Consider the following 27,191-nt stretch of genomic DNA (forward strand, 5'->3'; position numbering starts at 1 on the left):
TGAGCAGAGTTTTGCAGTAGGTAGAGTTATCCTTATCGAGGAGGATAGATGCCTTCGTGTCTCAGCTATCCATCTACTGGAGCAGGACAGGTACGTGACCCAGCTAGAGCAAAGGAGGCGTCAGGACCTAGGCCCTCCAGGTGGGAGTACCTAGGAGCAAGACTCACAAGGGAGCATAGGAGCGAGCTAGTCTACTAGAGATAGTTGCCAAGCTGTAGGACGAGCTCAACCGTTGTGAGGAGGACCATAGAGCCAAGGTCGCTGACTTATAGGACAAAGCAGCCGACCTAGGCAATAGGAACTGCTACCTCGACAGCAAGGTTTTAGAGTTGCAGAGAGAGTTGGACGACAAGAAGGCCGAGTTCAACCAGTAGAGGAGACAGAGAGAGAACCAAGGGAATTGATATGCTGAAAATCTAGTCTCAGAACAAGACCATGACTCAAGAGCTAGAGGAGTTCAGGAAGAAGGCCGTTCGCAACCTAGGGTCACCTGATCGAGGCACTCAGGCAGACCGAGTACCTACAAGACAAGTGTGAGAGGACATGGCAGGCTTGGCAGAAGTCTAGCAGGAAGCGCCTCAGGGAGATGAAGGGTATGTGGGATCAGCTACCCAAGGAGGTTCACAACAAGATGAAGCCTAGGATAGAGGGGTTTGAGTTAGCCCTGACTCGCCTCAACCTAGATGCCTGCCCTACCCTACCTGGAGCCAAGCCTACTGAGGAGCTCACCGAGGCCTTGAAGTACGTATCTCGACTTCACAAGTCCGACGAGGAGATCGAGATCGAGAATAGTCGTATCCTCAGCTGCAGGTGTACGAGTTAGAGTAGATGACCCTGCTGTGGTCATGAGTCATGTCAGTAGCTTCCATGAGTTGTACCCCATGATGTACCCCTTATGAGATGTATTATGAGACACTATGCGTAGTACGATTCTCGCACGTCTTCAAGTGTAGCTACTGGAGATGATGCTATGTAATAAAACCCATGTAATGAATATTTCGGATCTTTATGAATTTTATTGCTTCTTTGTAATGAGTGTTGGATAGTATAAATGTTTTTCTTTAAATCATAAAAATCATGTAATCATATTGAATTATAAGCACATTCGGCACAAGCACTAAACCCTCTATGATCTGTGTTGCAGATGCCGAACCGTCGTTCTAATCAGCCTAATGAATCGAGGATGTGCGCCCACCCCTGAACCAGTTGAACCCAATGGGGGACGAGGTGGCAACAATCGTGGTCGTGGCATGGCCATGGATGTGGAGGGATACCCTTCCACCTGGAGAATACGCCTGCCGCCTGAGGAGAACATTCCACCACCACCACCACCGAACCTAGCAGAAGTGATGGCACAGCAGACCCAGCTTCTTGCAGCTCTTGTTGAAGGATGCAAACTATCGCCAGGGAGGTCAGTAGAATGACTTCCAAAGGAAGCTAGATGGATTCCTGAAGCTAAGGCCACCTACCTATGATGGCACCGATCCTGACCCGCTTGTAGCCGATGACTGGCTCAAGGAGATGGAGAAGAAGCTTGACCTCACCACTTTCACCGACTGATGAGTGTGTTGGAGCTGCCGCACACCAGCTCACAGGAGCAGCACACGCCTGGTGGGATAGTTTCAGTGATTCCCATGAGGACCCTGCCAATATCTCATGGGATGAGTTTGCTGAAGCATTCACTGAGTATCACATTTCCAAGGGTATCATGGAGGCCAAAGCCGAGGAGTTCCACAACATCAAGATGGGAAAGGACAGGGTGACTGAGTACACTACCCGTTTCACTAACCTTCTACGCTATGCACCTTCTTATGTTGTGAACTCTGAGAAGGAGAAGCTGTACTACTACCGCAAGGGACTTAACCCGCACATCAAGCTGAAGTTTGGTGGTATTGAGAGCAACACATTGCATGCTCTGGTGGATCGCTGCATCCAAATTGAGAAGGACCATGCTGAAGCTGGAGAAGAGTATAGGGATAGGAAGCATAAGCCTAAGGAGTCCTTCCGTGGCCGTGATCGCAAGAGGTTCCGTAGAGATGCACCATCCAGGGAACGCTCACGCCACAACAGGGATGACAACCCTAGATCAAGTAAGGGAAGTGGAGGCTACATCGCCAAATACTCTCGCCCTGCTCAGGATCATTACACCAGGGACCGTTATGCTTAGGACCGCAACACTCAGGATCAGTTTCAACCAATCCCACTCAGCGAATGAACAGTCCAGCACAGAACCGCTCCGCACCAGGCACTAGGAAACTAGAAGGCACCCTGCGCCAACCCCTACAGGCGGTGCTGCCTTTCACCCTGCTTCGCTTGTGGCCAACCAGGTCACAAAGCCACTGAATGTCCTCAGAACTCAGCTGCTCAGAAGTCTCAGTTCAAGGGATCTGCTAACCGTGGACGTCTCAACCATCTGGACGCTGAGGAAGCATAGACTGCCCCTGACATTGTGTATAGTATGTTTTTAGTTAATGGCTATGCTGCATCAGTTCTATTTGATTCTGGAGCAACTTGTTCATACATATCATCCAAGTTTGCATGAGAGCATGACCTACCTGTAACCCCATGTGAAAAGCCTATCATCACCAGCTCACCTTTAGGAGACCTAAAATATGCCCACATCTGTAAGGGAGTGAGTCTTACCATTGAGGGTCTTACCTTTAAAGCCGACCTAACCCTATTACCTTCCACAAACCTAGATGTCATCTTAGGCATGGATTAGGTTAACCATTCACCGAGGTATCATATCATGTTCACCTAGATATGTCCAAGCGACCCACCCATCAGGCCAAGTCGTTAGATGTGAACCCCAGTCTGGAAACCCCACCTCTATCCTATGTGCCCTTAAAGTAAGTTCAGAATCACAAAAAGAGGAGAAGACAGTTCATGATGTGCCAGTAGTTCAGAGACTATCCCAATGTATTCCCTGAAGAATTACCGGGTATGCCACCTAGACCATGATGTCGAGTTCATCATTGATCTGTTACCGGGAACAGGACCCATTGCCAAGAGACCCTATCGCATGTTAGTTGATGAACTAACTAAGCTCAAGAAACTAGCTTGATGAGCTCATCTCAAAGGGATATATCAGGCCCAGTGCTTCACCCTAGGGATCCCCCATTCTGTTTGTCAAGAAGAAGAATGGTCTAATAAGAATATGCATTGATTACCAGAACTTGAACACAGTCACTATCAAGAACAAGTACCCCCTACCAAGGATTGATGATCTGCTTGATCAGCTTCGAGGTGCAAAGTATTTCTCTAAGATTGATCTCAGATCAGGCTATCATCAGATGAAGATTCGAAGAAAGTGATATCCCGAAGACAGCTTTTATGACTAGGTATGGGCAGTTTGAGTTCACTGTGGTGTCCTTTGGACTCACGAATGCTCCCGCATACTTTATGAACATGATGAATAAGGTTTTCATGGATGAACTAGGATAAGTTCATGGTGGTATTCATTGATGACATCCTTGTCTATTCATCCACCGCTGAAGAACACGAACATCATCTGAGAATGGTGCTTGAGAAACTAGCCCAACATCAGCTATACGCAAAGTTCAGCAAATGTGAGTTTTGGCTACAGGAAGTTGCTTTCCTAGGCCATGTATTATCAGCTGAAGGTGTCACAGTTGATCTAGCCAAGATTGAAGCTGTGAAAGAATAGGGATCAACCCCATAATGTGACAGAAGTCAGAAGTTTCTTGGGATTGGCTGGATATTATCGCCGATTCATCGAAAACTTCTCCAAGATAGCCCGTCCAATGACCAATCTTCTGAAGAAGACCAAGGAGTTTGAATGGACTGCCCGAGTGCGAACAAAGCTTCCAGGAATTGAAACAGAGGCTTACCACAACTCCTGTGCTAGCATTGCCTGACATCAGCAAAGATTTTGTGGTCTATTGTGATGCATCTCGTCAAGGACTCGGTTGTGTATTGATGCAAGATGGAAGAGTGATAGCTTATGCTTCTCGACAGTTGAAAGAACACGAGAACCATTACTCAACCCATGATCTGGAGTTAGCAGCAGTTGTGCATGCCTTGAAGATCTAGAGGCACTACTTGATAGGCAACAAGTGTGACATCTACACCGATCACAAGAGCTTGAAGTACTTTTTCACTCAAGAAGATTTGAATATGAGGCAACACCGATGGCTTGAGTTGATCAAGGACTATGACCTGGAAATTCACTATCATTCGGGAAAAGCTAATAGTAGTCAGCAGATGCTCTTAGTCGCAAGAGTTACTGTCATACCTTGATCACTGAATTCAGTACCACCTGAGCTCAAGGGAGAGATTGATGATTTCCAACTAGAGATACTACCGCATGGCTTGCTGAATGAGCTCCGCATACAGTATGATCTCACTAGATCGCATCCATCAAGCTCAGAAAAGTTGTGAAGAGATTGAGTATCTTCGTGGTCTGATGAAACTAGGCTACAAGACCAACCACCAAGAAGATGAACAAGGAACCATCTAGTTCAAGAACAGAATCTACGTTCCATCTGACCCTAGTACTACGAGGGGAAATTCTATCGAAAGCTCACAATTCCGAATACTGTATTCACCCTGGAGGGTCAAAGATGTATCAAGACTTGAAGAAACACTTTTGGTGGAAAGGCATGAAGACAGACATTGCAGGACATGTGGCATGTTGTGACACCTGCAACAGAGTCAAGGCTGAACATCAAAGGCCTATAGGATTGCTAAAGCCTCTTGACTGTTCCCAAGTGGAAATGGGAAAACATATCCATGGATTTCATAGTTGGATTGCCCCTATTCACAGAAAGGCAATGATTCCATCTGGGTGATTGTTGATCGCTTGACCAAGATTGCTCACTTTGTACCTAGTAAAGACCAAGACCAACGACGAGAAATTAGCGGATCTATACATTGAACATATTCTCAGATTGCATGGAGCTCCCTCTAGTATTGTATCTGATCGTGGTCCTCAGTTTGTGTCCCGATTCTAGGAAGCTCTGCACAAGTCTATTGGAACTAAGCTTGATTTCAGTACCGCTTACCACCCATAGACGGATGGACAGACAGAACGAGTAAATCAGATCTTAGAAGACATGCTTCGCGCTAGTGTACTGAACTACGGCTCTGATTGGGAGAAGTGCTTACCCTATGCAGAGTTCTCTTACAACAATAGCTACCAAGCTAGTATCAAGATGTCACCATTTGAAGCTCTATATGGCAGACCTTGTAAGACACCTCTGATGTGGTCTCAACCGGGAGAAAGATCGTTCTTTGACTCTGCTAAGATTCAAGATGCCGAAGAAGGAGTTGCTCGAGTAAGAGAGAATTTGAAAATTGCTCGAAGTCGATACAAGAGCTATGCTAACCAAAGAAGGAGAGAACTGGAGTTCAATGTGGGGGACTTCGTCTATCTCAAGGTATCCCCGCTACATGGAACGGCCAGATTCCATGTGAAAGGCAAGCTTGCCCCTAGATTTGTTGGCCCATACAAGATTTGCAAGAGAATTGGAAAGCTTGCCTACAAACTTGAGTTAACTGAGGAATTGACTGGGTGTACATCCTGTATTTCATGTATCCCAGCTACGCAAATGTTTAAGAGTGCCCGATGAAGTGATCCTGAGATACACTTGACATTCAAGATACGCTTGAGTATAGAGAACATCCTATCAGAATTCTGGGCAGAGATACCAAAGAAACCCGAAGCAAGACTATTCCTATGTGCAAGATCCAATGGAGTAATCACACTGAGAGAGAAGCAACATGGGAGAAAGAGTCTGACCTCTGGCTACGATATCCTTACCTCTTTGAAGAGTACGTTACGCTTTAATCTCGGGGACGAGATTCTGTTAAGGGGGTAGGACTGTAACAACCCAAAAATCTATACACCAAAAAATACCAGCTATAAAATTTTTCTCAAGAATCCCATATGATGATGAGTGCCATGTATAGAAACCCAACCTAAGAGATGCATTAGGTTTAACCTAACCTCAGTCAACATATAAGCATGGCATGTCATTAGATATCTGTGTTTATTAATTTTCAACAAATATAATGTTGCATACATTGTTAAATTCAAAATGTGATTCGAATTTCCATTTGAGTTATGATTGCTAAACAACTCCAATAAAATAATAAACCATAAAGTTATTATTAAAAACAAAATTCCCTAAACTCCAATGAACAAGTCACCTCAGTTGTGAAATCAAATTTCAAACCAAATTTGAATTCAAACAAATGGAAAAGAAATGAAAAATGGAAAAGGAAGAAGAGAAGAAGGCCTCCCAGCCAGCTGATCAGCCCAACCCGCACGACCAGCGACCGGCCCAGCCAGCCACCGGCCAGCGCCGCTAATGCGCTGCAGCCAGTCCGCCGCTCGGCTCGTGCGGCCCAGCTTGCGGCCCAGCGTCGCCCGCGCGCCCGTCAGCCTCGCTCGTGGTCGCTGCCACCTTGGCCCCATGTGACAGCCGCACATTGCCCATGCCCGCGCGTCTCCCTGTCTCCGCTTGCAGCCGCTGCCTGCTGGACCCCGCACGTCAGCGCTACTGTGCTTCTTCTCCACGCCGTGCTCGAACCACCGCGCGACAGAGCTCCGATAGAAATGGCAGGGTGGGCCAGGGGTCATGCCCGGGGCATGGTCCTATCTCCCCCTTGCGCCGTGCCCACGCAACCCCACACACACCATTGGATGCAAGCTCATGCCCTGATCACCCTTGAATTCCCAACCGCCGATCACCAGGCTCGCCGACCCCCGCTCGGCTATAAGAGCCTCGGCCGAGAGCCCTAGCGCTCGTCCCGTCGCCCGCCGCCACCTCGGTGGCCAACCTCAGCACACCCGAACCAAGAGAGAAGAGGGAGAAGGGGAAGAAGGGGGAAGGCTAGCGCCGAAGCCACTGTCGAGGAAGAACTAGGAGCACGCCGGAGTTTGGAGCACCGCCACGGGTCGGCATTGCACAACTTCCGGAGCTACATGGCCGCAACTCATCACGGCGCCGCTATCCTCTCTTCCATAGCACCCATGGTGAGCCCTCCTTTCGAACCCTTAGCTTGCTGCCGGACTCTGTCACACCGGCCATGGCGCTCCAGACCAGGAGCATGTAGGCCAAGGCCATCGCCGGCCGCTGGGAACACCCGCACCCACGCACACGTCTATGACCACGCCGTGACCACCCCGCTGGAGCCCCGTTGATCACCCGCGCGCCTCACCGTCGTCTCCATGGCGCCGTGGCCACCGGGAAATCCCTGCCGGCCACATGGGAATGCCGAAGCCCCGCCTTGAGCCCTGGACACTTCACCATGCCCCACGGACTCGTAGTAGCCTCTACCCGCTCAAGCCGAGCCACTCGGAAGGACGCACACGCGACTTCACCATCGGCAAGCACTGCCTAGCCACCGCTCACCGTGGCTAGCACCTTGGAAAGCTCTAGCCGCCACCTTGACCCCTTAGACACAGTCGCCATGGCCCGGGGAAGCTTTTCCCCTCTCCAATCAGGACACTAGAGCCACCGCGAGGGCTCACCGCGAGCTCACCGCTGGTAGAAGCACCACCACGATAAGAAATAGGGGAACACCCCTCACCAGGCCACCCAGTGCATAGACTCGGTGCATGTGAGCCGAGCCAAGGAGTAGAGACGGGTGGACTCGGTCCACCGTAGACCAGTCTATGGTCCATGGACCAGCAGCAATTGGTCCACCATAGACCGTAGCCATGGACCACCGCCCAATATAAGCCCATGGCCGTGACTGTGGCCGCTGTCACAGTGTGCCACATGTTCGGCTCCGGCCCGGCCCAGACTGGCCCAACCCAAAGCCCAACCAGCCCAGTTCGGACCCAGCCTGTATTGACCGTTGACTGGTCAACGCTAATCGTTGACCTAGCCCACCTGTCAGTGACACAGACACCCTGGACCCACACGTCAGATGCTGACATCATGATGACGTCATGTGGGACCCACATGTCAGAAGCCAGCACAGACGAGGTGACGTCATGCTGACGTCACGATGACATCAGCTGCTGACGTCACGATGACATCAGCTACTGATGTCAGCAGACCAAGCCCACAAGTCAGTGACCATAACTGTTGACCATTGACCGTTGACCGTTGATTGATGTTGACTGGCGTTGCCTTTGACCTGGCCCACCTGTTAGTGACCCAATAGACTTTGGCCCCACCTGTCGGTGTGGACGACGTTGATGACATCATGCTGACGTCAGCTAGGACCCACCCATCAGCTCAGAACTGTGATGCTGACGTCAGCAAGCCACGTGGCCCAATCACAGCGTGACACGTGTCAGCCTAGAATTAATTCAGCCTTTTTTATTTTCAGAAATAGATTTAAACTTCGAAAATTCATAACTAATTCATATGACCTCAGAAAAATACAAAACTAGGACCAAAATTCATCTAAAATCAAGCTCTACGTAATGAACCCATGTTTGAGTGCATTTGGCATTTTTGAATTTTCATTGCTTCTTTGTGCTATTCTATAGACGTCGCTAACGCGACTGTATTACGATCGTTTACAGACTTAGAGGAGAAACTGACAAACGAGGATCGTGAGTACCGTGAAGAGTACAGAGATGACTACACTGAAGGTGCCACATCCCACCCAATCTCGTAGCACCTATTACGCATGGCTAATATAGAAATGCTAGCGCTTACTTTATTGTCATGATCACATTATGGTAGGACTTGCATGGTAGTATGCTTTCTTGATGGCCTTTACCTTGACACAACCTTACCCCTGCTCACCCTGCTGTTAGGATAGTCACACGCTTGCTAATATATTTCAATGTTTACTACTTCTACTATGCTTGCACTATATGGAGGCACGGTGGAAACTGGTGATATCTGGACCATGGGAAGAGTGCTGTGTGTGTGACTTGGGTGCATAGAGGGTGAGGGTTGTGTCGACCAAGTTGGAGTATATGACGAGCCTAGGGCAAGTCTTGCCGTGGGGTGCTACCTAGGCACCCCTGGAATGGATACCTGTGGTGGGTAAATGTTATATAAGGTGGCCCTAGGTGTGAACCTGTGATGGGAGGAGCCTAGGGTGGAGGTGCTGTGGTGGCACGGTAAATGGAAACCCTGATGAAGACATTCTGGCTTGGTCATCCCTAAGGACTTACTAGTACTCAGATTCACCGGGAAGCCTTATGTACCACTCATCCTATATGGTACGGGATGGCCGGACTACTTGATAGGATATTGCCACTACTGCTAGGTTGTTAGCGGACAGTGTAAGGAGGTACGAGGTGCGGTGGATTTCCCCCACACCCTTCCAAGACTTCATGGAGACCTTGTGGACCTAGCTCATGACTCACAGTTTCAGCCACCCCAGACTGGACTTGGGGTGTACCAGGGCTGAATGGTAGAGTGGCATTATCCTAGGCTAGCAAGTGGCCGGAATCAGCCCAGTTGACGACAGTCAGCGAGGAAGGCGGATCTTGTGGTTATGTAAAACCTCTGCAGAGTGTATGGTTGATCGATCAATACATGTGCTGACTTGTCGGCTGTGGACCTTTCCTAGGTTTCGGTTAAACTAGATCGTGAGATGAGTCCTTCTCTTTCTCCCCTGGGAGTGAGTGTTCGGACGTAGCTAGGGGCTACGAGCCATGAGACAGTGCCGAGAGGGAGTTGGCCTGTCGACTGAGCGATGGTACGGGTGTGGTATGGTGATGGTGTGGATATGGTGGTATATCGATCCCAGGATCAAAACCCGGCTCAAGAGTGGGAAAGAGGGTGAAATGTGTGTGAATGGTGTTAAAACTTGACCCACTATTATTATGAACTTGATATACTACTTTGAATATATCCGACTTGCATCCAATTACCATAAAGCAATGCTCATAGGGTTGGGAGTGGCCAGTACAAATCGTACTGATAAATTTTGGCATACAGGTTCTGCTGAGGAGTATAGCTTCGAGGAGTTTGACGATTGAGGGATTCGTGCCTATGCTCGAGTTTGGTGATCTTATCTTCAAGCTGTTCTAAATGAATGCTACTTTTGATTCCGCCAATGCGGCGATGTAATAATTTATATAATTCCGCACTATTTATACTCTATATCATCATTGTATGGATGTGATATTTGACTGGAATTTGGGTAATATGATCTACTACGGTCTTATTACACTTCAACTCTGGGGATTTCCCATCGCAGGAAATCGAGGTTGTTTCAATAACACTAGTTCAAACTTGTCGTGATGTTATTTCGTTCTCGTTGCAGCACACAGACATGATCCTAATAGATAAATGGAGCATGTCTATGTAGCTAAGCCTAAGTGCTAGTACAGTCTGCCAACCCACTCAGTTACACTGATCTCTCTAATTAAGCATCCAGTGTACTAAGATCAGATCAATGGGAATATGTGGGTAAATTTAATTAGTATATTTGCATATGCATACAAGAGGTAACCAGCATGCTGCAACTGCAAGCATCCGGCCATCTAGAATGTAATTATGTTCTACATTACAACTAGGATGCTGTGTGAGAAAATAGAAATGTATTCTTGGACACTGCATATGATCTTGTTTTGCGATGAATCTTAGTTTGCAGCTCTCCCTTCTGATCATACTTGAGGCCAAACAATGTGACATGGAGCACAGCGTTGAGATCATTATCACGAGGCATGACGTTCTCGATGAGGCAAAACCTGCTATCACCCATGTAGGTAAGGGTGGTATTCAAGCATTGTCGTTTCGGGTAGTCCTCCTTGCCGAAGATCTTCTCCTTGAGCTTGCTGCACTTGGGCGGCTGCATGGCGGCGGCGGCGGTGCTGCCAGAGGCGACTGGGCAGCAGCAAACATATCTGTCCTCTTTGTGGTGAAGCCCAACCCATGCATCCAACTCGGCGTCGAAGTAGGCTTGGCCTCGAAATGGCAGCACCCAGTCGCCGAGCTCCATCCACACGCCATTGCTGGTGTCGAAGCAGTGGGTATCATGGCCCATCGTCAACATGAAAATGGTGCGTCTGTCCGGGTGTAACGCATAGGCAACGATGTCGATCCCACTGAACCACGACATTGGCGCATAGCTCTAGGACCACTCCATGTGTGGATCCCATGCATCGAGGCCGCTCTGGTGGTCGGCGCCCACGACAAGGCCTGGAATGAAGGGCACTCGTGCAAAGTAATATGCTGCTCTCCTATCTCTCTACGTGCCGTAGGGGTAGATGTTTAAAGGGCTCCCTACTCTCCTATCGCATTGTAGCCACAGCAAAGATAGGTGTCAAAATTACCATACTATCACATCTAATCACTGTAGCAGCATGACAACCGGTGCATGTCTATGTACTATGATTAGATGGGTAGAGTTGTATATATAGCTTCTCACTGCAACTCAGTAAACTGAGCGAATTCAGTTTTGTCATCTCTTTTGCAGAGCTCCGGCCAACGCTGATGCTTGTGTTGTGTGAGTGCATTTTGTTCTCCCTCCCTTCTTCTATCTCTAGCCGTAGTGTGTGTGGTCATCAACGATGGTGAGCAGTTGGCTCACCCATGCTGGAGATCTTGGGACCAACAAGTGATATCAAAGCCGTACAAGTGCCATTGTTGGACTAACCGCTGGCGATGACGGACGGTTTCAAGATGGACGATAGCAGCAGCGCTACTGTGGCTGCCCAACCACGATAGGAGGTCATCGTGCGTATGGTGCGGGAGGTCAGCAACATGAGTTATCTGACACTAACTTGCACCAACTATGGTGAGTGGACGGTGACCATGATGAACAAGCTCAGAGCCCAACGGCTCTGGAATGCCTTTGACAAGGGCACCGACAACGAAGAAGATGATATATCAGCATTGGAGGCCATCCTCACTATTGCTCCAGTGGAGTACAGGGAGCCGTTGGGGGCAAAGAACTCTACTAAGGAGGCATGGGAGGCCATTGCAGCGATGCGCATCGGCTCCGACCACAAAAAGAAGGCGACAGCCTAGCTGCTAAAGCAGGAGTACGCCACCCTCAAGTTCAAGGATGGTTAGTCGGTGGAGGACTTCTCCCTCCACCTACAGTTGCTCATTAGCAAGCTGAGAAGCCACGACGTCACCATCGACGAAGAAGAGGCGGTCACCAAGTACCTCCACTTTGTGCTGGTGAAGGACATCCAGATCGCTCTCTCTATAGAGATGATGCTAGACTTGTCCACCCTCACCATTGAGGATGTGACAGGCCATCTGCGGGCGGTAGACGAGCGCATGGAGCAAGCCACAGCAACGACGGACAGCGGGAAGCTGCTGTTGATAGAGGAGGAGTGGGCTGCCTAGATGAAGAAGTTCGGGGAAGCCTCCACTAGCTACGATGGCGATGGCAAGCACCGTGGCAAGGCTTCTTTGGAGAAGAAGAAGGTCGACCCCAACGCCTGTCGGTGCTACGAGAAGACGGGCCATTGAGTAAAGGAGTGCCCAAATCGCAAGCAAGAGAAGAAGGTTGAGGCTCATTTAGCGTAGGCTGATGAGGATGATGAGGCCACTCTCCTGATGGTGACATTCTATGCACTGCACGACATTGAGGCGAAGGAGAAGGGAGAGGTGATGGCGGTGGAAGGGCACAATAAGGCTCCAAAGGCTGTCAACCTTGGTGAACCACGTGCCCAAGTCCACCTTGGACGTGTGGGCGACGAACAGGAGCAGTGGTAGTACCTAGACTCCGAAGCCACCAACCACATAACGGGCTTCAAGGAAGCCTTCTCCAAGCTCGATGGCAACATGACTGGCATGGTGAACTTCGGTGATGGCTCAAGGGTGGCGATCCGAGGGCGTGGCACCATCATCTTCAGGTGCTAGAACGGTGAGCACCGTGTGCTGATGGATGTGTTCTACATCTCGTAGCTGCATTCAAGCATCGTTAGCATCGGGCAGCTGGACAAGCACGAATGCGAGGTACTGATTGAGAGCAGGATCCTAAAGATTCGGGATTGGGAGCGGCATCTTCTCACTGAAGGTAAAACGCTCACGTAATCGATTGTTTCTGCTCGACTCGAAGGTGGAGCAGCCAGTGTGTCTGGCAGCACAGCACACCGAGAAACCGTGGCTATGGCATGCCTGGTTTGGCCATCTTAGCTTCGACATGCTCGGTCGGCTAGAGAAGATGGTCCAAGGACTGTTCCCACATCAAGCACGGAGACGAGCTATGTGACAGCTATCTGATCGAAAAGCAGAGAAGGCTAACGTTTCCAAAGGCGGCCAAGTATCGCGCGGTGGACGCTCTCGAGCTCATCTATGGCGATCTCTATGGATCAATCACGCCAGCCACAAATGGTGGTCGATGGTACTTTCTCCTGCTTGTGGATGATTACAGTTGCTATATATGGCTGCAACTCCTAACGAGCAAGGACGAGGCACCGAAGGCAATCAAGAAGTTCAAGGCACGTGCGGAGGCGGAGAGCGGCGGTGAATTCACTTCGGTGGAGTTCGCTCTATACTGCGTGGGTCAGGGTGTGGTGCGACACCACACCATGCCGTACTCACCATAGTAGAATGGCATGGTGGAGCAGTGGAACCAGACGGTGGTCGGCATGGCTCGATCCATGATGAAGGCTAAGAGCATGCCAGTAAGGTTCTAGGGTGAGGCGATGACCACAATGGTATTCATTCTCAACCGTGCGCCCACCAAAGCCTTGAAGGGCAAGACACCGTTAGAATCTTGTTATGGACATAAGTCGAGCGTGTCCATCCTCTAGACATTCAGCTGCATCGGCCATGTCAGGAAGACAAAGCCGGTCCTCACCAAGCTGGAGGACAGGAGTACACCGATGGTGCTCCTAGGCTACAAGGAAGGTACCAAGGCATACCGGCTCTATGACCCACGTGAAGGTAAGGTGGTTGTCTCGCACGACGTCATGTTTGATGAGAAGACGGTCTTGGACTAGGACAGTTCGGGCATGGGGGAAGCTGGCAGCTTCACCAGCACCTTTGTCGTCGAGCACTTGGTCATCTACGATGGTGCAGATGCTGGAGAGGAGGTGCCGACCACTCTAGCAACAGAGCCGAGCACTCCTGGGGCGGTGCCGAGCACGCCGGGAGGGGTGCCAAGCACGCCAAGAGAGGTGCCAAGCACTCCAGGAGTGGTGTCGAGCGGTCCTGTAGTGGTGCCAACCTCTCCAAGACAGGTGCTGAACGCTCCCGTAGCGGTGCCGAGAGGTTTTGTAGTGGTGCTGACTACTCCAAAACTGGTGCCGAGCACTCCTACAGTGTGCCAACCACTTTCAAGATTGGTGATGAGTGGTCCAGGAGTAGTGCCAAGCACTACAGCCGGGGTGCCAAGCACTTCGGCTGCTGTGCCAACCACTCTGGCGGAACAGGGGACTCCATCGACGCCGATCGGGTTCGCCTCACCTCTAAGCGACATCACAGAGTTCGTGGATGCTTTCCACGATGATGAGGAGGTGCGATTCCACAGGTTGGACAACATCATCGGCGATACAGGGTCCTCAGGCCTAGCGGATCGGCTACTCAATGACCTAGAGCTGCTTCTCATCAGTGCAGAGGAGCCATCCACATTCACGCTGGCCGAGCGCAATGCAAATTGGCGACGGACGATGCTGGAGGAGATGAAGGCGATTGAGGAAAATGAGACTTGGGAGCTTATCGATCCACCTCTAGGATGCCATCCGATTGGCCTGAAATGGGTGTACAAGGTCAAGCGGGACAAGCGCATCGTCATTGTCAAGCACAAGGTGTGCCTCGTCGCTTGAGGCTTTATCCAGCGTGAGGGTATCGACTTTGAGAAAGTCTTTATGTTGGCAGCGCACATGGAGTCTATCCGACTGCTGCTGGCTTTGGCAGCAGCGAAGGACTGCCGTATCCATCACCTAGACATAAAATCGACCTTCCTCAATGACGAGCTGACGGAGACGGTCTTTGTTAGGCAACCTTTGGATTTTGCTGTCAAGGAAGCGGAGCACAGGGTGCTCCGACTGCGCAAGGCGCTCTACGGGCTGCGATAGGCCCCGCGAGCGTTGAACGCCAACCTTGATGCCACGCTGGGTGAGCCTGGGTTCACTGGTGCGCAACCGAGCACGCGCTCTACACACGGCGATGGAGGAAGGAGGAGCTCGTCGTCAGCGTGTATATGGACGACTTGATTGTTACAAGCGTGCGTGCAGAGGACATTGACAACTTCAAGCGTGAGATAGCGGCTCCTTTTTGAATGAGCGATCTCGACGCTCCCTCCTACTACTACGGCATCAAGGTGAGACAAGGGAAGAAGATGCTCATGCTCGGTTAGAGTGCGTACGCCTCGAAGCTGTTGGAGCGGAGCGGCATAGCTGAGTGCAAGTCGTGCGTGACTTCGATGGAGGAGCGGCTGAAGCTGACGAAGGCTAGTACCACAGCGAGGGTAGATGCAACACTCTACTGGAGCATCGTCGACGGTCTGCGCTGCCTAGTCCACACGAGGGCGGACATTACGTTCACCGTGGGCTACGTCAGTTGCTTTATGAAGAATCTCTGAGAGGATCACTGGACCACGGTGAAGCAGCTGCTGCGCTACGTCAAGGGAACGATGGATCAGAGAATCATCTTTCCTAAGACCGTTGGAAGTGGGCTGTAGCTCACCGTGTTCAGCGATGTAGATATAGCGAGGGATATCGACGGATGGCGGAGCACCTCTGGCTTGCTCGTCTTCCTCGGGTCGGGCTCCAATATCATGGCTGTCGCTGAAACGGAAGGTGGTGGCATTGTCCATGTGCGAGGCAGAGTACTGGCGACGGCCACAGCGGCGTGCCAAGCTATGTGGCTGCGCGCGGCTGCTAGGCGAGCTGACCGGTGTGGAAGCACACCCACCAGTACTGATGGTGGACAACCAGCCCACCATCGCCTTCACGAAGAATCCGGTTCTCCATGACCATAGCAAGCACATCGACATCAAGTTCCACTTTCTCAGGGACTGTGTCGATGAAGGGCAGATCGTTATCGAGTTCATTAAAATTGGTCGACAACTTGTGGACGTCCTCACCAAGCCGCTCGGCTGTCTTCGGTTAACGGAGCTGAAAAGGATGATCGACGTGATGGAGGTTCTAGAGTTAGCAGCAGGATTAGGAGAAGAATTGTAAAGTAATCTGCTGTTCTTTCATCTTTGTACGCGCACTGTAGCCGCATCAGGGATAGGCGCCAAAAGGCTCCCCTACCATACTATAGCTACAGCATGGGCAGACACCAAATTCATCGTACTGTCATATCTAGTAACTATAGTAGCATGACAGCTTGTGCATGTCTGTGTACTAAAATTAGATGTGTAGAGTTGTATATATAGCTTTCCAGCCTGTTCGTTTGTTAGTTTCAGCCAGAGCTTATAAGCCATGGTATAATGTTTTTCTCTCATAATAAACCAGCACAAGTCGGGTTTATCAACCCAGAAACCAACCAGCGAACATGCTGTTCCACTGTAATTTAGTAAAGTGAGCGAGTTCAGTTTTACCATCTTCTATGTAGAGTTTCGATCAACACTAATGCTTATATTATATGTATGCTCTATTCTTCCTCACTTCTTTTACCTTCAGCTCCGTAGGCGACAACGACGATGAGCGGCCATCTCACCCGTGCTGGAGATGCTGGGTCCAACAACTCGTTGAGCTCCAAACAGACCGACGTTAAGGCGTACAGCCTTTCACCGGCAGCCATTGCGGCGCCGAAGTCGTACAGCTGGTCCTGGTCCGGAATGTGCGGGCCGCCGGAGAGGGCGCCTGTCTCCGTGTCGTAGACGAACAGTTTGGGGGGCGTGGTCGTCCTAGCGGCAGCGCGGGTTGGTGGCGACGAAGATGTTGGTGCCCATGGCGGCGAACGCCATTAGGCAACCGACGACTGGCGACGCTAACCGGAGGGCAGCAGGCTCCGAGAGCTTGTGCAGCAGCTCCCGGTCAGTTGCTGCAGCGGCGGTGGCTTCATCGTCGTCGTCGTCATCCATGATTTCATCGGCGTCAATCTTGTGGATACTGTACCCGCCCTCCCAGTCATCAGCGCCCTCCAGTCATCCAGCGCCAGGTACAGGTGCTGCTTCCGACAGCACGACGACGTATATCTTGCCATGGCGGCCGGCTCCGAAGTCCCCAACGAAGGAAGGAGCTCTGTCTGATCTAGCCATCTGGGATGTGTTCTGCGGATATGCGGGGCCTGGCCGGCTGGGGGGTTTGATTTTATAGATGGAGCTGCATTTAGAGTGCAGAATCGAAGTCGTAATCGGCGAAAGGAAAATCGATTCCGATGAAAGCAAGTCGGCAACTCGACACCAAGGTTGCTTTTGTGCAGCCGCGATTGGATTCGAATCGGAACCAACACGGAATCGATGTCAGCTGTTCTTTTTTTTGGAATAATCAAGTCAGCTGTCACTGTCAGCAGTTTTTCCTAGATTAAGAAATTTTATTTCAGACTCTAATATTTTTAAACTCACTCGTCATCCATTGTTTTAAAGTTTTGCTACATCTCAAAAAAACAATAAAAGCAACCCACAATTTCCCTCGCTCGTCACACAAAAGAAGGGATCTTTTATAAGTCTAAACACAACCGTACAAAAGTTCCTATGGTGCTTTGAAATATCAATATTGGAGATACAGATAACCCGAGTGGCACAGTGGCACTCAACTCATACATAATAAGAATGCCACTCTCAAGCATCAAATCATAACTGAAGTTAGGTGGTGCTTAGGTTCTGCACTATAATCTAGGATTTGAGAATTAGTTATGATGATTCCTGTTATTAGTGTGATCTTTAGAAAAAAAGAAGGTCTGCAGAAATTAGCAATACAGAATTGATCCCACATAATCTTGTATTTTATCTCTAGTTCAGTATTTCTACATTGGGTTATTATAAATGTAACAACACTACTAAAATCTTACCACCGCAGAAGACTCCAACCAAAGTCCACTAAGGCACTAACACTTAGATTAACACTCCGCTCATAGTTTTCATGCTGCTGCACCTGCACTAGCTATTTCTTCCCTAAAATGCACGGAATGGAAGAAGATACCATTGGCAGCCTACAAGATCCTACAGTATCATTTCGATGAACATGGCACTCTCAGAATCATCATAGTCCCTGCAGGTGCCTGTGTACAGGGTTTTTCTCCTGCTAGGCATTTTTTTTTCAGTATTCATTTTTCCTTAATTTCTCAATGATTTTTGTCAGCCTAGCCTATGTACGTATGTTTCAAACTCCTATATGAAATGGCAGAACACCTGCCACATCGCACCCAAAAAATCAGCATTCTTACAGTTTCTAGTGAAACTTGGTAGAAAAGGCATGAAGAGAACCAGGGGACCGTCGTCACTGAAGAGTGAACACGCTTTCATCATCTGTATCTGAGTAGTAGGTACATTCATCGTCGTCGTTATCTGAGTAGGCACGACCGCCGCAGACTTCCTGCCGTGTTTCGGAGATCATCGCTCGGTTGTACGCCCTGTCCGCGAGGTATTCCTCATCGACCTCGACATAGTGCTTCTCCTCGTACTGCTGGCGGACCTCGTCCTGGAACTTGAAGAAGCTCTCTTGCCCATCGTAGAAGATTCTGGCCACGTCGTAAAAGAGCTTGGTGGACTCGTCCATCTCCTCATCTGCCGGCGGCGTCAGGTCGGGGTTGCTGCGCCTCAGGGCCTCGAAGTCCCTCGGGGCGCGAAACTCCCGGCCGAGGATCCAGTCGACCTCCTCCTGCGGCAGCCTTGTCATCTTTTTCTCCAGAGCCTTTTCTTCTTTCTCATCCTTTTCTCCAGAGCTCTGGCCAGCTTCCGCAGCCTCAGCCGTCGCTGCCTCCACCTTCCTCTCGGGGTTGCACGGCTTCAGCAGATGATCCTCCGAAGCAGACACTTCTCCCTCCGCCGTCGTACCTCCGGTGATGCAACGCTTCAACGGACCCTCTTCGCCGGCCATCATGAACCGCACCTCGCCTCGCTTCACGACGTCGATCGCGAGAACAAGATGTCTACGACGGCGGATTGGAACCCTAGGTGAGCCCGCTGAGCCGATGCAGATGGGGAACGGAAGGCGGCGGCTTGTGACTTCTATAGAGGCAGGGGGGCAAACCCTAGCCTTGCCTCCGTCCAATCCAATTCCCAGTCCAACCCGGATGCTGCGACCGAGTCCGTCTCAGCTCTCGGCGGCCCGAACTCCAATCAAATCAACTTAGCCCAAAACGCGAAAATTGCAACGAAAGCCTAGCCCACCAAAAACATTGGAGTTTTGGGATGAAAGAAAATGAAAAAAATCTATTCGACCTCCAAAACCAAATAAAAAAACGCAAAAGTTATTGCGCGCGGAGTCGTGCTCGTAGGGGAGCGAGCGACCCTGCTGGCACGCGGCCTGACCTGCGCGCGATGCGGCTCTCCTACGCATGCGGCCTGGCCTGTGCGTGATGTGGCCCTCCTGCGCACACGGCCTATGTCTGTGCATGAACCGTCCCGGTCTGATGCTGGCGTGCTGCTCTCTCTGGTGGCTCTGGTGCTGCTGGGTCCGGCCTGGCTGCTACTGCCGGCATGTGCTTGTCCATTTTGGAGAGTGAGTGAGGTGCAGGTTCCTGTTTCCTGTTTGTTGACCTCTGAGGTTGCATTTTTAATTTTGAAATTTGATAACTTTTCTGTAAGAGCTCTAAATTAAGCAAATAATATATCCATCTAAATCATTGTGTCTGCTGTAGGTTTTCATTTTCTTTTATTCAATTTCTTTTTGTTGTGGTTGTCAATTTCAGTTTTATTTTTTTTGGTAATTTAAGTTTTAGAGTTGTCAGTTTCAGTTTTTTCCCGGTTATTTTAATTTGAATTTGCAATTTCAGTTTCTAATTTCAGTTTGCATTTTTATTTTCTAATTTTAGTTTAGCAATTTCAGTTTGCATTTTCATTTTATAATTTTAGTTTTTAATTTCAGTTTAGTAATCTCATTTTGTAATTTTAGTTTTCAATTCCATTTTGTAATTTCAGTTTTTCAATTTTAGTTTGTAATTTCAGTTTTTAGTTACCTGCAATTTCATTTTGTTATTTTAGTTTTTATGAGGTCTTTTAAGTATTTTTTATTTTCAGTTTTTTTTTCAAAAATTTTAGGTTCATTTTTCAGTCAAGTTTTTTTTATTTTCATATTTTAGTCACCCTTTTATGTTCGAATATCTTGCTAAATCCTGCATATAAGTTGCCTCATCTACCATGTATAAGTTATCACAAAAGAGTAGCCATTGCACACATAAGTTACCACAAAAGATTTTGCCCCTCAATTTCAGTTTTCAGTCAAGTTTTTTTTCATTTTTTTAGTTTTAGTTTTGAGTCATGTTTTTTAATGTTTTTCTTTGTTTCAGTTTTCAGTCACCCTTTTATGTTCGAATGCATTCCTAAGTCCTACATATTAGCCGTATAATAACTTATCCTCTAAGTTGGCATCTTATGCAATGCTTCTTCCAATATTTTGCCCCTTACGGTGCAGCTTGTCTTATTTTGGGTCACTACACTTATCTTTTTAATAAATGTCCCTTCCATTTCATGTTTCCCGGCTTATATAGTGGGTTTTATAATAACTTGCCTCTGTAGTTGACAGCTTATGCAATGTTTGTTCTAATAATTTGCCCCCGAGTTGCAGGTTATCCTATTTTGTATGGCTACCTCACTTTTTCTAATAAATGCCCCAGTTGACAGCAATTCATGTTTCTTGGATTTTTTGTAATTTGTTGTATAATAACTTGCCCCCTAATTGACAGCTTATGCAATGTTTATTTTAATAGTTTGCCTCTCCAGGTTGTAGCTTGTTTTTTGCCCCCATCCTAGCTTGTGCATACTATGTAACAAAATTATTATATTTTTGGAGTAGCAACTTTAATATTACATGGTAGTAACTCCTTTTGATATTTTATTATATTCCCATGATAACTACTGCATAACATTCACAAAATGAACAATGAACTTTGAAATGGAAAAGAAAGGAATAGGCTCATGATCATTAATAGAGCTAAAAATAAGGAATATTGCAACCACATCACGACCAATGTGTCCTTTCCCAACATCTCAATTGTTGGATACATACACCTTAGCACGCTTTAGTGTTCTTTTTCAAAATTCCACCATGAAGTTGACCATTCCACATGACTCTCACATGGCCTTCAGCATGGCTCCAGGATCAAAGTGCTATATGATGGATTGACAATCATTTAATTCCATAGATCACATTAGTTTTGATTTTAGGAGAACAAAACTAGAAATGAACGTGTCTAAATTCAGTAGCTACAGTGCCCTCTTTTTGAGATGGGGATGTTTTTTTTTAATGAAGGAGCATAACTTATTTATTAAACTTCTCAACGACTAAACAGAGTCGGTGTCAAATGACATAATTCTATTGAACAAAGCGGATTTGGCACAATTTGCCCAATTATACCAAATAGGAGAATCACGTCATCTGTTTTAGAGCCTGCTTAGTTGCTGATCATAAAATGCCACGCCACAATTATGGCCGCACCGTAAAAATCTTAGCTCTATGAATAGGTGTATGCAATCACAATTCACAACAAACATCAGTGATAACAAGCTAGATTCCCGTCACACTTTGCGGCAACGATTTTCTACACCTCAACGACACTGGCACCATACCTAGAGGTGCATGGTGGGGTAGTACAACTATATACTTCCTCTGTCCCAGAATAAATACATATCTCGTTTTTTTGAAGAGTCAACCAATTTCAAGTTTGACTAGATTTATAGAAAATATTATTAATATTTATATCACTAAATAATTTTACTATGAAAGTATATGGTGTGATTAATCTAATAATATTTATTTAATATCATAAACATTAGTAATCTTCTGTATATATTTGGTCAAACTTAGGATTTGTTGACTCCTCGAGATATGAAATGAGCGCCTGTTTTGGGACGGAGGGTGTAGTTTATAACATATTTTACTTAGAAAAAAGGAGAGAGGAAGATAAAAATCAACTAGTGTAAAGAGCTAAGCTCGCATATATTTTCTAATAATCCACATGATCATATTTACATGATCCTCTATACTCCCTCCGTCCCATATATTGAGTCGTTCTGGGAAGTGGCGCTTGTACCAAGGACATGAGTAAAGGACCTGCATACCCCTAGTATTCAGTGATTCCATCGGATAAAAGAAGTGTGCTAGTACAACCAACAGCAGATCAATTAAATGTGCATACATTCTCCACCACCACACGAACTCTTGAAAATCCACTGCCTACAATGCATAAGGCCATCCACTATAGAATATTTATCATAAAAATAAACCAACTCATGAAAACATCTCATTCACTCGTCTGGAAAACATATTACCGCCAAATCATAGCGCCAAAACAAAAGGCGCTCCTTTTTTACACACACAAGGCAAAACCAAAAGTTTAAACCAGTAGGCGCCATTTTCACTTCTCTGGATATAAATCCACTGCCCAGGGCATCCCTTTCAACCAGTCCACATTCCACTTGAACCATTATATCTCTATGGCCATAGACTTGAATGCAACACCAGAGGAGGAAGGATAACAGGTGCCAGATCTGAACAAGGCACCAGGCGAACAAGATGTCCATGATTCCTTCCAAGGAGCAGTTCAGGCAGATGAACATCATGAAGCTCAAACTTTACCTCGTGTCTCCCTTGAAGGTACAAGTCTGGCCGATGAACAAGTTGGAGGGGCCAACCATGGAGGGCACCACTTCGATTTCAATCATGGTCAAACTGAGGAACAACAAAACGATGTTCAAGGTAAGCACATCTGGTTCTCTCCCAAATTAAGTTTGCACTTGTTCTAATTTTCTCTCTGATTCCTCTACTAAAATGAGTGTGCTTCGATTTTTTTCCTCATTTCTCTATCTCCTAAATTGAGTGCAGCAAGGTAATTTTATGACTTGTTGGATTAGAATTGTGTGTAGCAAAGGTTTCATGCTATTGAAAAAGGTGAAAAAAAAAGTTTAATCTGGTATGACTATGAACCGTTCTCGTGTCCTAATTTGAGGCACTTAAAAGAAACATTAAGGTTGCACTTCAAAAAATTATATTGATGAGCATGGCAGCAAAGGCAGCAAATAAAAGTAATTTTTTGTACCATGTCAACAAATATTGCACTACTAAATCGATTCATGTCCATTATTAGTCCATGTGAATCTCATTAATAATATTCCTTTCTCTATCATAATTCAAGTAGGGGTCATGATTTTTTACTTTTTACTCACCTGAAACCAGCAGACATGTCAATATTTTTTATTTGTACAGTCCAATTCATAGGGGATGATAACTCACAGGTGCACTTCAAATTGATAATAGTAGGTGACAATGTTGGCTATGCATTTGATTTAAATGATACGCACGAAGGGGCACAAGACAACCTGTATGCGAGTGAGTATTTTCATCAGTACCAAGGCATGTCAAAATGTATCAAAATCTATGTATTGATAATACGCACACTTGATCAAATTTTTTTGGTAGGCGATGATGACATTCACTTACCGGATGAACAAGACACCATGGAGTTTGGTGTGTACACAGATGGTTTTGAGGTCACATTTGATGAAGAGGAGTTGCCCGACTCAGATGATGAACAAAATCAGAAAACCCTAGCAAGAAGCAGCATCAAATACGACAAAGAATTTGATACAAAAATAAAGGCAAGACATATATGAAGATTTGCTTCGGCATAGCAGTAATGGAAAATTAAAAAGAAGCAGCACAACACTTATTGCTACAAAGTATGGTGTCCATGTGCATACAGTACAACGGTGAAAGCATCTAGGCCTCTAGTTGAGTTTCGGTGATTAATGACAATACGAGATTACTATGACTAACATGTGTTTTGCACAAGCAATTAAGTTAGGTCATGGTAATGGCAATTGATTGGGCAATCATGGTTGTCATGCCCCTACGATGGATATCGTTTCGGTTTTCAAAGAATGGACGACAAGGTTAAGGATAAACTAGTTTTAAGTGTCGTTTGGTGTTGAAGAGACACTTATAGTAGTTTAGGACTTTGTTTTTCCTTTGGCCATACTATTAAGGGGGTATGGACTAGTAGCTTGACCTAGATAAGTCTAGTGGATTAGGTGTGGTGCACACTTGTCAAATCTAGCACTAGGTAGCTCAGGAGTAGCCCTAAGATCAATTGGAGCAAACTTCATTCACATATGATTTCGAGTTGTAAGTGAATGGAGGGTCAAATGACTGATCGGACACTGGTCTGGTTATGACCGGACGCTAAAGGGTGAGTCCGGTCAGTTCATTTGATCAACTAGAGCCGTCTGGTTGTGATCGGACGCTGGGTGCCAGAGTTCGGTCAACTCCAGAGAGGTCCCAGAGAGGGAATTTTCTGATCGGATGCGTCCGGTCAGTGCTAACCAGACGCTGGTCAGGATCCGGTTACTGACCAGACGTTGAACAGCGAAGTGACCGAACTTTGGGCGCCAGCGTTCAGTCAACATAAGTAAGGTTTTAGAGAGCAGTTTTCGTGACCGAACGCGTCCGGTCAGTGCTGATCGGACGCAGGTCAGAGTCCGGTCACAACTTAATGGCTCTATGGAGGGTTTAACTGATCAGAGCGTCCGGTCACCTTGACTGGAGCGTCCGGTCACCCCACAGAGTGCTGACGTAACCTCCTAATGGTTCGTTTTGAATGAGGGGGTATAAATACTTTCTCTATTCATCCAAGGGTGGTCTCTTGCCCATTTGTTCAGCTAAAAACACCCTTAAGAGTGCTAAGGAGAGCAAGAGCCTAGTGAGGTGATTGATATTTGAGAATCTAAGATTAAGGACTCATTAGTGCAAGGAGAGTAGCAAGTGTGCATCCACCCTTATCGTTAGGCTTGTTGTGGTCAGGTGAGAGTTCATGCTTGTTACTCTTGGTGATCGCCATCACCTAGATGGCTTGGTGGTGATCGGGAGTTTGATGATCATCCGACGGAGCTTGTGGATGACCCAACTCAAGTTGTGAGCGATTGTGGGCGATTCACCGTGATAGAGTGTCAAAGAATCAGTCCGTAGAGAGCACTTGATCCTTGCATGGATCAAGGGGGAGCTACACCCTTGCGCGGGTGCTCCAATAAGGACTAGTGGGGAGTGGCGACTCTTCGATACCTGGGCAAAACATCACCGCGTTCCTTCTCCTCTCTTTACTTTAAACATTTACATTTGAACAATTCAATTCTTGTCTTTACATTCTTAGAATTGCCATGTTAGAGTAGGATTGGAACCTAGGGTGCAAAATCTTTGTGCGGTAGATCAATAGGAACACATTCTAGGCACAAGGGGTGAAGTGGGCTAAGTGTAGGTTTAATTATTGCAAAGAATTTTAGAATTAGCCCAATTCACCCCCCTCTTGGGCATCTTGATCCTTTCAAATGGGTATGGCAGAGAGCTAAAAAATGCAAGGCACAAGGCGTACCAATAGATGTCGAATCAAAGAAACCTAAGAATGGTGGTCATTAAAAATTGAAGTGGATCTCTTAAGGGTCGTTGATATTCCCTTAAACAAAAGGGATACTATAAGGTCACTAGCCAATGCCCTTGATGTCAACAAAAGCACTTTACACAGGTGGTTCAAAGCTGGAATGCTACGACGACACAATAGCTCACTAAAGCCATATTTAAAGGAAGAAAACAAGAAGGCAAGGCTGCAGTGGTGTCTCTCTATGCTAGATAAAAGTACTCTGCCACATGATCCAAAGTTCATTGAAATGGAAGATATTATCCACTCAAATGAGAAGTGGTTCAATGGGACCAAGAAGAATAAGACTATGTGCATGCACCCAGATGAAGATGACCCGCACATGATAGTGCAAAACAAGAATGCCATTCACAAAGTTATGTTTTATTCAAGTGTTGCAAAGCCTAGGTTTGATGATGAAGGTAGATGCTATTTTGATGGCAAGCTAGGCATTTGGCCTTTTGTTCGAGAGGTACAAATCTTTGTCAAATTTTTACTTTGGGCATGTAAAATAATTTTTATGTTGAATTAATTGTCATCTAAATTTTAGGAACCTGCACAAAGAAGTGGCAACAGGCCAAGGGGCACTCCAATCACAAAGACAATGAAGGTAGACAGACGCACAATGAGATCTTACATGATCACCTACCTGCTACCAGCTATAAAAAGCCCATTGGCCTCGAGAAGATAGGCACAAGACAATATGGATTCAACAGGACAACACACCTTCACATGTACCAGCAGATGATGCGGAAATTGCTGTTGCATTCGCCAATACAGACCTTGATATATGCCTTTTGATCCAGCCTGCTAATTCACCTGATTTGAATTGCCTCGACCTTGGTTTCTTCAGTTCTCTCCAGTCATTAACAGATAGAATCTCATCTAGAAATATGGATGACCTCATCCAAAATGTGACCACAGAATATGAAAACTACAACCTAGTCATTCTAAATTAGGTGTTCCTAACACTCCAAAGCTGCATGATTGAAGTTATGAAAAACAATAGAGGGAACAAGTACAAGATCCCTCACATGAATAAGGAGAGGCTAGAGAAACAAGGCATGCTTCCTAAAGCTCTTAGTTGTGATTGGTAGCTAGTTGAAAGGGCTTTAGAATTGTTGAGCAATTAATGGGGGCTTTCATACAAAGTAGCAGCAAGGATGCTTTTGTGCTGGTCAACAAGTAATGCTGATGCAAACTAGCAGCAATGATGCTTTTGTGTTGGTCAACAAGTGTAAGGGACCATGATGCCTAAGAGGAGGGGGGTGAATCAGGCAACTTAAACTTCTACTTTTAACTAAGGCCTCTAATTTCACCTAGTCAAAACCTATACAAAAGATAAACTATCTAAATATGCAACTATAGTTTTGCTAGTGTGTTGCTATCTCTACCGCAAAAAGGAGTTATGCAACCTAGGTTCTAAAGCTATCAACTAGCATGTCACTAAGCTAGGAAAGTAAAGCACAAACTAAGATTGCAAGGAAAATACGGAAGCTAAAGAGTAAGGTAGAGATATGCAAACTCCCATTGATGACTCTAGTATTTTTACTGAGGTATCGAGAAGCCCACAAGCTTCCCCCTAGTCCTCGTTGGAGCCCCTCATAAGGAATCCCACGCAAGGGCCAAGCTCCTGGTTAGGTAACTCCATGGATAGCCCTAGGCCTTCCCCACGCGCAAGTGGGTCTCTGATGTGCCTTTTGGCAAGCCTCTCTCGGACCGCTCCCCGCCGTCTTCACTATCAAGCTTCTGGCCGAACCACCGCGGGCCTTGTTCCCTTCGGTACACGGTGGCGGCCACACCATAAACGTGTTTGGTATGGTC

At 47.1% G+C, this 27,191-nt stretch overlaps 1 protein-coding gene and 1 pseudogene across 1 annotated transcript; both read right to left on the bottom strand.

Annotated features, from left to right (window-relative positions):
• Window positions 1-10,361: 10,361 nt before the first annotated feature.
• LOC136549108 (uncharacterized) lies at window positions 10,362-17,006 on the bottom strand (annotated as a pseudogene).
• An 847-nt stretch (window positions 17,007-17,853) lies between these two features.
• Window positions 17,854-19,007, bottom strand: LOC136552678 (uncharacterized). Its single transcript, XM_066544245.1, has one exon. It carries the CDS (start codon window positions 18,842-18,844, stop codon window positions 18,242-18,244), a length of 603 nt encoding a protein of 200 aa, XP_066400342.1. The 5' UTR covers window positions 18,845-19,007; the 3' UTR covers window positions 17,854-18,241.
• Window positions 19,008-27,191: the final 8,184 nt, after the last annotated feature.

Source organism: Miscanthus floridulus, chromosome 4 (assembly GCF_019320115.1).
Source record: "Miscanthus floridulus cultivar M001 chromosome 4, ASM1932011v1, whole genome shotgun sequence".
Lineage (NCBI taxonomy): Eukaryota > Viridiplantae > Streptophyta > Magnoliopsida > Poales > Poaceae > Miscanthus > Miscanthus floridulus.

What these genes read in the sequence shown, in the direction of transcription:
- LOC136552678 (XM_066544245.1), bottom strand. Translation starts at nt 18,844, where the DNA reads ATGATGGCCGGCGAAGAGGGTCCGTTGAAGCGTTGCATCACCGGAGGT.